The sequence below is a fragment of the Solanum verrucosum genome, unplaced genomic scaffold (assembly GCF_900185275.1).
Source record: "Solanum verrucosum unplaced genomic scaffold, falcon-dt-bn FXZP01000022.1, whole genome shotgun sequence".
Taxonomy (NCBI): domain Eukaryota; kingdom Viridiplantae; phylum Streptophyta; class Magnoliopsida; order Solanales; family Solanaceae; genus Solanum; species Solanum verrucosum.
Window position 1 is genome coordinate 2,008,627 of NW_026020086.1, and position 13,409 is coordinate 2,022,035.

The following is a 13,409-nucleotide window of genomic DNA, read 5'->3' on the forward strand; positions in this document are numbered from 1 at the left end:
AGTCTTATAGGTTGAGAGTTGACCAAGTTGGGTCAACAATTGAAGCTTTAATTTTTGGCATATATATTAATGTTAGAGGTAATTTTATTTTGAAGAGTCAAATCAAGTACAATTTGAAGATGCATTAGAAAAATAATATTGCATATTCCAAGCTAGTTCAACCATATAGTACACACATCCATGGATTCAAATTTATTTTAAGACCTTGTAACGTCCTTTAGGGAGTATTTTTAAATTAAAAAAATTGTTGAACCTAATTTTTTATATTATGTTAATCTATTAAATTTACAATAATGAGATCATAAGTAATACAATTAAGGTATAAAGATCTGAAAAATACCCCAACTTTGATCGGATTTGCTGTTGCGATACTAAACTTTCATAAGGACCTATTACCTCCCTAGACTATTTAATACCGTATTTTTTACCCCCTGAACTATTTAATAGTGTATTTTAAAGGTATATATGTGCCCACGTGGACACATTACTATTTATAATTTTAATTATTTTTTATGTCCACGTGGACAAATATATATGTTTAAAATACGGTATTAAATAGTCTAGGGAGGTAATATGTCCTCATGCAAGTTTGGTATAGCAACAACAAATCCGTCCAAAATTGGGATATTTTTCAGACCTTTATCCCTACAATAAATTCAAACTTTGGTTGAGCCTTTGATAGTGTGAATATATTGGAAACTTGACTACTCTAAATATACAAAACATGTACACTATTTATGTATATTATATGTATGTTAGTATATTAGGATATGCATATTTATATATATAATTTTAGTATGTATATTTATGTTTAAACAACACTAGATTTATATATTTGCTGACTATTTTATAAATTAGATCACTTAAAGATATTGAATTGTAATTAGTCCATTAATCAATTGTTTGTTACTTCAATTAGTGTGTATATTAGTTAACAAGTCTTCTTAAGCGTAGAGCAATTAAGCAGCCAATTGGACCTTGGAACTCCTATATTGAAGCAAATTAAGATTTTCTTTGAAAAGAATCTTCTACCAAGTATTTTAGTTGTATAATATAGAATGAATCATTTAGTAACCTTTCAAAGTATATTAATAAGGGAGAAATATTAAAAACACTTCTAAATTTGACGCGAATAATTAGTTTTTAATAAGGGAGAAGTATTAAAAACACTTCTAAATTTGACGCGAATAATTAATTTCGTCTCTGAACTATTGATAATCTTAAAAACACTCCTCTACTTGACTAACTGAACATAAATACACCACTGATCTTGCAATTTGAGTGAAATACACCTCAAAATTTCCGTTAAGTTTAGGGTGTTTTCAACATTTCTCTAGGCTTTTATTAAGAACTCCATGCTTCTAAAAGAGTTTGAGACTACATGCTATACCATGTGACAGATTCATGGTGTATTTAAGTTAAGTTAGTTAAGTAGATGAGTGTTTTTAAGACTGTCAATAATTCGAGAACGAAACTAATAATTTACTCCAAGTTCAAAGGTGTTTCAATACTTCTCTCTATTAATAATGATTGTGGTGGAACAAATAGAATCTCTCCATCTTTAATTATTTGGGGTTCGAATCTTTAATATGAAAAAAATTGTATAAAATTCTATTAGAAAAAGTTTCATCCTTAAATATGTTTTACGCTCTACACATCCAAATTAATTGTAACCACACTACAATAGGTGGAAAAGAGCGGGGGGGGGGGGGGGGGGGATGTTTCAAAGTATGACAAGAACCTTTGAAAGAATATGTGGACCAATTAGAGCATAACAAGTAGTAACAATATTGAGATTCTTTGGTCATGAATTTGGACATTTGGTCACAAAAAAAGAGCTTATTTCACATGGGTTGCTACTACTTTGAAAACAAGCCATGAGAAATTCACGGCTTCCAATACTTTGGAACAATTTGATCAAATGCATGGTCAAAGAATAAATCACATGCCATGAACTTGAATTTTTGGCAATAAATTTGTAAACAATATCAAAAAAGTTATTCATTTTTGTTTGTTCTTTTACATTTATCCTTTTTAGTTAGTACGTAGAAAAAGTTGAGTTTGTGGCTCTTATTCATGGTTGGGAATATTGAGAAATCTTCACATTCATGTGAAGAGATATGGCATAAAAAGATACTATTATACTATATAATAGTGTGTATTTATTTGGTTCTAATTCTGAGTAGATATTTCATATCATTTGATTGGAATATTCTTATTTCAGTATGCTAAGAAGATAATGAATCGTTCTCATATATTACATAACAAGAAAAAAATATTTTTCACATTTTTTTTATATAAGATATAAATATTCTCCTAAACCATGATTGAAATTTCAGTAATACACTCTCTATACCAAGTCTTTCATTTTCTCTTTCATTAATTTCCCCTAGACTTTAGTAAATATGTGGCCTTAGCTTTCTACTTTTTGACAAAAGTGCATGGTATTGGGTAGTAGTTGTCACTAGACTAAGAAGATTAAAGCATTATTGAAGCTAACAAATTTGTCAATCATTTTGATAATATTAACCACTAGAATTAGCCTAAGAACCTTGTACTACCATGTAAGTTGTGGGACTTTATTTTCAGTGCCATATTTATATCGACACGATATGATATGGGTGTGGAATTTATATCGGATGTGATCAATTAATTTTGAATATTTTAATTAAAATAATAGGTAAAAGAGTTCGAGACAGATAAAATGATTATCAAAATCAAAACAAAAGTTATAATGGTGATATCATGGTTTAGGCAATATGTTTTTTTTCCTGATTGGCGTGGTATTCAGGTCAGTTCATAGGCATCTTGACTAATTTGACGAGATACATATTATCTCCCATTAATAACAGGTACAAGGTACGTAACTATATCGACCAAGGCTAGAATAGATAGAAAGAACTCATCTAATATTTTTTTATCGTTCAAAGATACTTGTATTAAAAAGTCAACAACCAAATCGCTCATGAATGTGCAATGAACTCAAGAAATCTATCATGATCTCAATTTCATTTGCCATAGCCACGTTACAACAAAAAAATTTATTAAGAAGATGCATATGTACTTAATAATAAGTACAAATTCAAACTTGCTCTGCATCAATATAGTCCAAAATATATACTATATAGTCCCCAATATAATTAAGACATACTTTTATAACTTTTATTTGTGATATAATTACGCCTATACTATAGCTTTTAATGAATAACAATATTATGTAAATAACAAAAAGCTCACTAAACGACATAATATACACCTATACTATAACCTTTTATGAAAAAAATTCATTTTTTTAAATAATGAAAACAAGTGAAGCTCATGTGGATAGCCCAAAAATTTTAAGCCCAACATTCTTAATCATATGGGAAGAGACAAGCCCATATAGCAAAGCCCATAGATATAGCAAAGAATACCGTGTGTTCGTTGCAAATAGTGGCATACGCTAATTTTTGGAGGGATTCCAACAATGGAAACCCCAACGATACTAGACTAAAATTTCATAATTTAGTTTATTCATATGTGTAAATACAAAACTTGTACATTTATTGGTTATTTTAAAAATTAAATCATCTAAAGACGTTGAATTATATTTATCCTAAAAAAACATCTTGAATCACTTAAAATTTAAATAGTTTGATTTTCAAAAAATGAAACGTAACAAATATTATGATATAATTTTGTTCCTCCCTAAATTCTTCTCTCTTAAGAATTTTATGTGATTCGAGGGCCATTTGTGGCGTATTTCTCGATCTGGATTAATTTGGACTTGATCTCCATAATTCGAGGGTCGTTAGTGGCGTATTTCTCAAACTATGATGATTTGAACTTTATCTCCATAATTCGAATGCCGTTAGTGACATATTTCTCGAACTTGGATGATTTGGATTTGATTTCCATAATTCGAGGAGAGTTAGTGGCGTATTTCTCGAACCAGGATGATTTGAATTTTGATCTCTTTATGAATATTTCATGAATTTACGAATATATTCGAGATGTCTTTTCAAAGGAATACAATACCCTTTATATAGGTATAAGCTAAGATTTAGGGTTAGAGTAGCCATCAAAAATTCTAACAAGAAGCAAGAGAAAATTCGTGAATCAAAAGCCGTTGATTTCTCTACGAACTACAAATTCAACAATTCAACGAACCACCATCTTAAACTAAATCTTTCCATTTTTTCATTCTTGCCAAACTAAATCAAAATTACATATATGATCTTCCCATGTAGACATCCTTAATCTAATATTTTGTTTTATTTTTTTTCCTACCAAAAAACAATAATCTAAGTTACATTTAAAAAATCTGAATTACACCAAACATTTAATTGACAAGAACGTGGGAGCAGAGAGTATGGGGAGAACAGAAAAGAAAAAAAAAAGAACAACAAAAATTAAAAAGAGAAAGCACAAACCAACTTCACTAATGACCATTCTCATCATAATCCTCATAATTAAGGAGTAAACTTCTATAACAATCATTCTTTAAATGATAATTTCAATATAATAATCAACATTCTTAGAATCAATTCTTTATATTTTACATAATATATAATATATGTATTTATAACACCATTTCATTACAACAATCAAAAAAATATCTGAACAAACCACCGTTATAAAATTTAATAAAAACATAAAAAGGTCCTCATATATACATATTAGTGACATAGTCCATTTACCACTTTATGGGAGTTTAAACATTCTAATAATTAACAAAAAATTAAAATTGAAAAAAAAAGAAATTCAAGAAACAATAACCCCATGTTCTTGATTAATATTATTAATTGATCCAATAAACCTGGATGGTTTAGGCTGAAAATTTCTTCTCCTTTGAAGATCATGACTTGAAGGCTTGATTATTTGAAGTAGAAAAACTTTTAAAGATTTAGCCTTTGCAATTTTAGCTAATTCCCAATAACTTGATGATCTTCTTGAATATGATGATTTTTGTCCATTTTTGTGAAACTTACACCTAAAAGAACCAGGATGAGTAGTAGGAGAACAATAACATATTCTTTTTGGTGGTTGAGAATTTGATGAAGCCATGGGGATTTGTATTTTAAGAAAATAAAAATAAAAAGTTCAATTTTTTTTTGGGGGTTAAGAATGTGAAATGAAATTAAAAGAGGAAAAAAAGAGGTGGTTTGCTCTTGTTATTCAAGCAAACAAGTTCTATGATTCTAGAGGTTGAAGGTTATGTAGAAATCTTTTTTGTTTAGTTAATTACATTGGTAACCTTTGTTATGTTCATTATGAACAAGTATGACTAATTTCAACCCCCCCCCCTCTACCCAGGGGCGGACCCACCCTTAGCCAAGGGTGTCAAGCGACACCCCTTCGTTAAAAAATTATAGGTTAACTTTTGGTTTAATAAATATATATATATATATAAGTATTGACACCTCTTGGCACATGTTAAAAGTTTAGTCTAGTGGTTAAGGCGTTAAGAAAATTCTCTGTGAGGCTGTGTATTCGAGTCCCAAAAGCCTATAATAATATTAATAAGAAAAAAACATGCTTAGTTAATTGAACTCCTACAAAATTAAAATGAGTGTAGCTTTAGAAAATTAGGAAGAAATATTTTTTTATTCATATATAGCCTTGCTCCATTAAATGATCTATAGAGTTTTCTAAGAAATCTATAATTAAATATTCATTACTTGTTTTAAGAGAAGATGCAAATTACTAATAATTAGTTAAACAACTACTATGATTAAGTAATTTTTTAATAAGTGTATCAAATTTTTTAATAGCATTTAAAAATTAAAATGGACAGAATATATATAACAATAATAACAATATATATGCTCAATACAATTTCATAAGTAGAGTTTATGGACAAAATATATATAACAAAAATAACAACATATATACAATATAATCTCATAAGTGAAGCTCGAAAAGAGTGGTGTATGAATCTTATTTTTATCTTGTGAAAATAAAAATGTTATTTTAAATAGACTCCTAACTCAAATAAAAATATATATAAAAATGAACATAAAAGGCTTATATAGTAGCGAAGAAACTATACTTGATAAAGTTTTTAAAAGATTATCAATGCCTATTTAAAAGATTGAAGTTTTGAAATGTGGGGACTTCATAATATAATTCATAAAGGGTTGAGTATAGGATGCTTTTTAGCTTTAAGTTTGAAAAAAGTTCGACTCAATTATTTACTAAAAGAGAAATGATTTAATCCTTGTAGTCCCTTTGAGCATTGACAATTTATTTATTTATTTTTTCAATTTTGAAACTTTCCAATTTTTTAAAGTATAAATCTAATGAACATATGAGTCATTATGACTCATTGTAGTGGATAGTTATGCTCTTTGTTATAAAGTTATACAACTTTATATAATTTGGAATTGGTTTACTTTTAGAAGGTATTTAGAAAGTTTCTATCTAATTTATTATGTGGTGTTCATGACAGATGACATATAGTTGAGGACAATATATGAGTTACAATTCAAATTTGGTAGCTGGGCGTATTAGACAATGACAAACCAAAATTGAAGACAAATCAAATATGTCATAACAAAAGTGGTATCAGGTTCAACATATGAGCTTGTCCGATAAAATAAACCCTACAATATGCAAAATCTAATTTACTTTATTTTTTATTAGGATAATATTTAAGTTTAAAATAGTTAAGATTCCTGCATAAAAGGACTAAAAACTCATATATTTATGCGATAGGAATCTGAAAAATACCCCAACTTTGGTAGAATTTGTTGTTGCGTTACTAAACTTTCATGAGGATCTATTACCTCCCTAGACTATTTAATACCGTATTTTAAACATATATATTTGTCCACGTGGACATAAAAACTAATGCAAAATTATAAATAGTAATGTGTCCACGTGGGCACATATATACCTTTAAAATACACTATTAAATAGTTCAGGAGGTAAAAAAATTTGGTATTAAATAGTCTAGGGAGGTAATAGGTCCTCATGAAAGTTTAGTATCGCAACAGGAAATCCGACTAAAGTTAAAATATTTTTCAGACCCTTATCCCTATATTTATTATTCAAATGTTAAATTTACTTAGTCAGATATCACAAAACTCAAAATCAGAATTTACCAAGAATCAAGTGATCAAAATGCATCAATTTAAATATCTATCTCCCAATAAATATTCACTAGAAAAATTAACAGGTGTCCTTTTAGAATAAGATAAGGTAGTTAAGTTGGAGTTTAATTAGTTGATGAAAAAATGGATTGATTTTGACTAATGATTGGGACTTCAATTAATTACTTATTAGTCCACAAACCACTACAAGTCTTCCACGATTAACCTAGAAGTATCGTATGACCTAAGAAAATGTCTTAATTATATGGTCGATGATATGACAAATTAAGGTCGAGAATTCGATGTGAAATTGCTTTATTTGTTTCTTTTCTAAAATTCATCAATATGCTAGTAATTGATTTCTCGACCATTCAATTAATAATAATTATTGTCACAGAAATTTAAATTTATTCTTTATTTTGAATGATTTCAACAACAAACGTAAACTCTCTAGGATAATACCTAATTAAGTTATTATATGAGAAATCGAGTTCGTTGCAATTTGTAACTTGTGTTTTACTTTGTGATATATATATATATAATATTTTTTTTGGTTTTAGTTATATATTGTACATAGAATTATTTGACGTGCAGGCCATTCATTCATGGAAGACTATTTTATTTTGTGGTTTATCCTCTATTATATAAGTATTATTATATATATAAATTTCAAGCGTCATGAATAATTAATTTCATTTAAATTGTATGCGTTAAAAATTCACTAAATAAGCATAACTAATGGGTATTGAAATCAATATATTAGAAGAGCTGTGGTAAAATCTTGAAAAGGTTAATAAGAATTTGGCATATTCAAATTCTAAATTCGCCTCTATAAATCTTTTTTGAGGATTAGAGGTTATCCCTATTTCCTAACGCCCCCTTGACAATTATACGATATTGAATATCGTTATACTCACAGAGTAAGAGTGGTCGAAAGTTCAAGATCTCCCACCTCCAAAACTATTCTAAGTTAGCTAACGTGAACAACCTTTCGTGAAGTGGAAACAATCATGCGTGTAAATGGGCCATCTTCATTATGGATTATTATGTAAATTATGTATAGTTATTATACAAAATGATTATTCCAATATTTATTTTTGTTAAAGACCAACAAATTAGGAGTTCTCTTTTGATGAATTAACCTAAATAGTCACTCACTTAACCACTTAAACTGAGAACAGTCAATAGATAGCATTGAGGGAAAACTTAAGTTGTCAACGAAAAAGACGAAGTTTTTTGTGTTTATGCTATCAGTGTATATACATTGATACTACTTGCGCGTGCATACAATGTATATGAAAAAATAATACTAAATTTTGAAAAAAAAAACAAAAATGAAGACTAATCGATGGATCACCAATCCAATGTGTGTTCTACTAAGAAGGTCGGCCCATTAATGTTAAGTCCAGGCCCAATTGGGTTCCATTCAGATCCAGGCCCATGTAGTTGAAATATACTCAACTAGAAAGCTATTTTCCCCACATCGGCTGAAGAAAGCTTCTTTGTTTTGTTTATATTGCGTAACATTAACTTCTATAATTGTCCCTTTGGGGACATCCGATAAAATTGGAACGATACAGAGAAGATTAGCATGGCCCCTGCGCAAGGATGACACGCACAAATCGAGAAATGGTCCAAATTTTTTTTCTCAACCAAATCCACATTTCTTTTTTACTCCTCCTTCTGATATTTATTATACGGGGCCAAATATCTTTTTGATCCTCCTTCTGATATTTATTATACGGGGCCAAATATCTTTTTGACACTCAAGAACAATTGAATCCGAGATTCGAGGACGGACATCATATACGAAGGAGGAATGTGAGGCATCGTAACATTTTTTAGCTAGTCAGGACTCATTTGAGGATAATCGAGTCAACCAAATCCCCATTTCCTTTTTACTCCTTTTGATATATACAAGGCCAAATATCATTTGACAATCAAGAACAATTAAATTCGACATACGAGGACGAACACGAGGAATATGAGGCATCGTAACGTTTTGTAGCTAGTCAGAACTCATTCAAGGAGAATCGTGTTCTAGGAATGTGCTTATGGATGTACAATATGAAATGAATTGAAACTTAGTGAAATCAATAAAATGACTTATTGAACACATATATTATTAGATCTCATGTAAGTAGAGACACTATGCTTAAACCTTATTCAAAACATTTATTTTCTCAAAAAATAGCATAGTTTCTGTCCCAATAATATAATTTTATCTATAATTAACTTATACCTAACATGATTATAATTTTTTAACTTCAACTCAATAAGATGATTGGACCATATATATAATGGTTGTTCAGTTGACTGGTCAATAATAAACACTAATGTAAAATATTAACTTTACCCTTTCTTCTTTTTAATTTAAATATGGTTACGTTTAGTAGTGGAGTCAAAATTTATACTAAAGAGGTTAAAAATCTAAAGAAGTAAATACATGATCATGAATTAGTCGAAGGAGATTCAATATCTATTAAAATTACATAAGAAGTAATTTTAATCATATATAATATAATTTTTCGTCGAAGAGGGTTCGGATGAATTCCTACCCCGATTGTGTTAAGATACATAATTTGTTATTCTTGCTCCACGATTTAAGCTAATTACACTTATATTATAGTCCCTACGTTCTATTTTATGAGATATTATTTACAGTAAAATATTTAACAGGATAATTTTGTTTGCTGGTTAATTTTTTTTTATATAGTAGGGTAATAATTACACGTAAAATAAAATAGTGAGTCTGTTTTTATAGGGTCAAAGTCAAACGGATTCGGCTCTCCTCCATTACCCCTTCCATTCATTTCGTCAAGTGCACCTCTAGACGAGAGGCATGTGTCTTATTTAAAAATTTAATGGTCAATATTAAATTATATTAACAAATATCATAATCATAGTTATGTCAACTAATTTTAGAAAACTACTCTCCAAATTTGGTAAGAATTACAATATATTCCATACAAAATTGGATATTTATTAATATCATAAATTTCATCTTATATTTTTATACTTAAATATTAAATTGTATAATGCTTAAGGTGAAAATCAAATAAATAATATTTTGTACTAGTAAACTTTATTCTTGAAATATTATACTATGTTGAGAAACAAAAAGAAAAGTAAAGAATTATCAATGTTGAAAAAAAAAAAAACACAAAACAAAAAAAAAAGACAAAAGATTTTAAGAATTAAACGATACCAAAATTATTTCAAGGAGAAAATGTGGCGATTGTACGTTTGAAGGGAAAACATATACGTTTTATTTTAATTTTTTTTTTTTTTTTGAAATAAAAGAAAACATTGTTTTAAATGCAAATGTTTTTGAAGATTATTATTTATCACATTAAATATAAACGTTTCATGTTCTACAATTTTAATATTGAAATATAAAAATATAAGATGAAATTAATGATATTAATAAATATCAAAATTTGTATGAAATATATTGTAATTTTACCAAATTTAGAGAGTAGTTTTCTAAAATTAGTTGACTTAACTATGACTATGATATTTGTTAATATAATATAATTTTGACTTTTAAACTTTAAATAAAACACATGTCTCTCATCTAGAGATGCACTTGACGAAATGGAGGGAAGGGATAATGGAGGGGAGCCAAATCCAAGTCAAACAAATGATGTTACAATTGAAAATTATTATTCTTCAATTTTCAGACTTTAGCACGAGAGAGTGACAAAGATCATACTTTGACATGATAATTTTGCAATTTTTTAAGTGCTCTACGTACCATGTTTAAACTTTTTGTTAATACTTTTGTTTATTAAGATATATGTTTATTGATTATTATTTTAATTAGAAGTTACATAGTATACAAAATTCGTATTTTACTGAACAACTAACTTCTTTATCTTTTTTTTTTTTTGGTTTTCAACTGATGTTTCATACTCTGAGGTCTTGACTAAGTCGGATTCATACTATTTAAAGCCATTATAAAAAAGAAACATTTTTTATCAATTTTTTTTTATATTCGAACTTGAAATAATCTCTAAGCATGATTTTAGTGGTGAACGAATAACTATTTAAATGGTGCCTTCATGTGGTACTAGTACAACAACTTGCATGTAAATAAATCAAGTTTAACAAAAGAATCCCTTCGAATTCCTAAACTTAGCACTATTATTATGTCATTGTAGTCTGTAGAAATATAAAATCATCTTATACAAATTTAAAAAAAAAACATATAATAACCTAGAGTCACGTGATGCCATTAAGACAAAACACCCCGACCAAGTAATTAATTAATCCCAAAAATTGTGTGTGTATGTGTGATTAGGGTGGGGGTGGGGGGTGGGGTGTCATGAGCAGTGAGCCAAGAATAATTAAAAATTTCTAAATTTGAAAGTTGGTCAAAGTAAAAATGTGAAATAATTGTACTAAAATTATTAAATTCTAACACAAAGGTGACCTATGAGGAATCCCTTTTCTTCTACTCATGCTAGTAGCCATGTCTTCATCACTTATGTTTTTATTATAACTATTGATTGTAATTCTTCCACACACATATAATCCACTTCTTTTCTTCCTCACACATGGAAAATTATTAGTAGTACTCATCAACATCATGTTCTCCGATCCCGACGACGATCCAGACGTCAACGATGAGCCCCAGGGCTCATCGTTGTCCACGATCGTCGATTGGGCCGTCTCGTTAGCCGTGTCATAATCAGCCATGTCATGAGGGATAAAGAAGTCCGGACCAAGTTGTAAAGTTGTACATCTCCTTAAGAATGGAGAAATGTCATTGTAGTGGTTTAGCACAAAATCCACCTAATCATCAATGAAATTCAAAAATTAATATTGTCACTCAATAGAATTTTGTGTACATGAACTATTATGAGACTTATTGTACATGATACTAATTTTAATATTTTTACATTTTCGAGTCAGAGTGTTTTTCACGTAAAAATTTGTGTGTTTATACTTTTTTACCCTTTACTTGCACTAACTAGTCAGAAACGTAACAAAAACATGTTTCATGGACTAGTTTGTGCAAGTTGTGTAAAAGCTTAGACAAACTTTAGTGGTTCACGAATATTATATATAACTCGATTCACCTCCTTTTGTATCGTATTGGTGCATAAAACATAATTCAATTATGAGATATGAATTATGGTTTGTAATAGAAAATATATAAGTAAAACATGTTACAAAGTTTAAAGAGAATATTATATCAATTACCTTGCATCCTAGAGAGCAATGAATAAAGGGTTCTTGAAGGCTTCTATCACAAGAAGTGCAATAATTTCCAGATCCTTTGAATTGCCTATTTTGAGGTCTTTTCTTGATGAAAATCACCTTAGCACTATTTATTGTGTAGGCCTAATAGAATTATGAACCAAATTAAAAGAAATGATTGCATATATTCTTTCAGCTAAACTGATGAGATGATTACAAACTTTAATATTTACCTGAACGTTTGAGCAATCTATGAGCTTCTCTAGGTCCTCAAGTCGAACAACATCATGGTACACATAACGTCGAATTTGAATAAGTCTATGGAAACGATGTGCCATCACACAATGAGGGCAAATACTTGTGCAACAATCTAAACAACAAATATTCTTCTCATTCTTCTTTGCACTCTCATGAATTGAACATGGAGCAAAGAATTTTTCTGTATAGAGAGCTTCCAACCATGTTGGCTTTTGAATTCCCTAAATATCAACATACCATAACACAATTTAGATGTTATCGCGATATAAATAACATTTACACAATCAATCGATCACTTATAAGGTAACAACACAACAATTTCTAACATAGAAATGTCTAACAACACATAAAAGTAGATTTGATGAATGAAATAGAAGAAGAACTTACCATGATCACATAAAAACACAACCTTCAAGACTCACAAAGTACTAAAGAAAAGCTAAGCAATGAGACAATGGGTTGATTGGAGAAAGAGAGGGACTAGGGTATTGATGTTAGTGTATTTATGGAGAATCACAAGAGAGGAAAGTATATTTTTTATTCCTCGATTGCATACACAACATTTTGTCAAGAGGCTCACTTGCATACATACATATTTAAAGCGGAGTCAGATTTTTAAGTTTATGATACTATATAAATTCTTAGAAAGACAGTTTGTTTGAATAAATTATTTATACATATTAAGTAAACTTCTTTTAACACAAATATCATATTATAACCAAATCTATTAAGTTTCATTAAAATATATTTTGAGCTTAATATGAATTCTGAATTTTAAGAACACAAATATTATATTTTAACTAAAACTATTGAGTTCCACAAAACAGTGTTTTGAGTTAATAAATTTTGAATATAAGATTTTAAATCAAAATT

The 13,409-nt window shown here is 28.8% G+C and overlaps 1 protein-coding gene and 1 non-coding gene across 2 annotated transcripts; one reads left to right on the forward strand and one right to left on the reverse strand.

The window, feature by feature from the left end:
• Positions 1-8,614: 8,614 nt before the first annotated feature.
• LOC125824739 (U6 spliceosomal RNA) lies at positions 8,615-8,717 on the forward strand. Its single transcript, XR_007442807.1, has one exon. It is a non-coding gene; the product is annotated as a U6 spliceosomal RNA (small nuclear RNA).
• A 2,674-nt stretch (positions 8,718-11,391) lies between these two features.
• On the reverse strand, positions 11,392-13,139 carry LOC125824422 (protein RGF1 INDUCIBLE TRANSCRIPTION FACTOR 1). The gene is made up of 4 exons (XM_049503796.1): positions 12,924-13,139; positions 12,512-12,757; positions 12,282-12,422; positions 11,392-11,870 (listed from the first exon to the last, which is right to left on the reverse strand). Exons 1-4 carry the CDS (start codon positions 12,924-12,926, stop codon positions 11,493-11,495), a joined length of 768 nt encoding a protein of 255 aa, XP_049359753.1. The 5' UTR covers positions 12,927-13,139; the 3' UTR covers positions 11,392-11,492.
• Between the last annotated feature and the right edge of the window lie 270 nt (positions 13,140-13,409).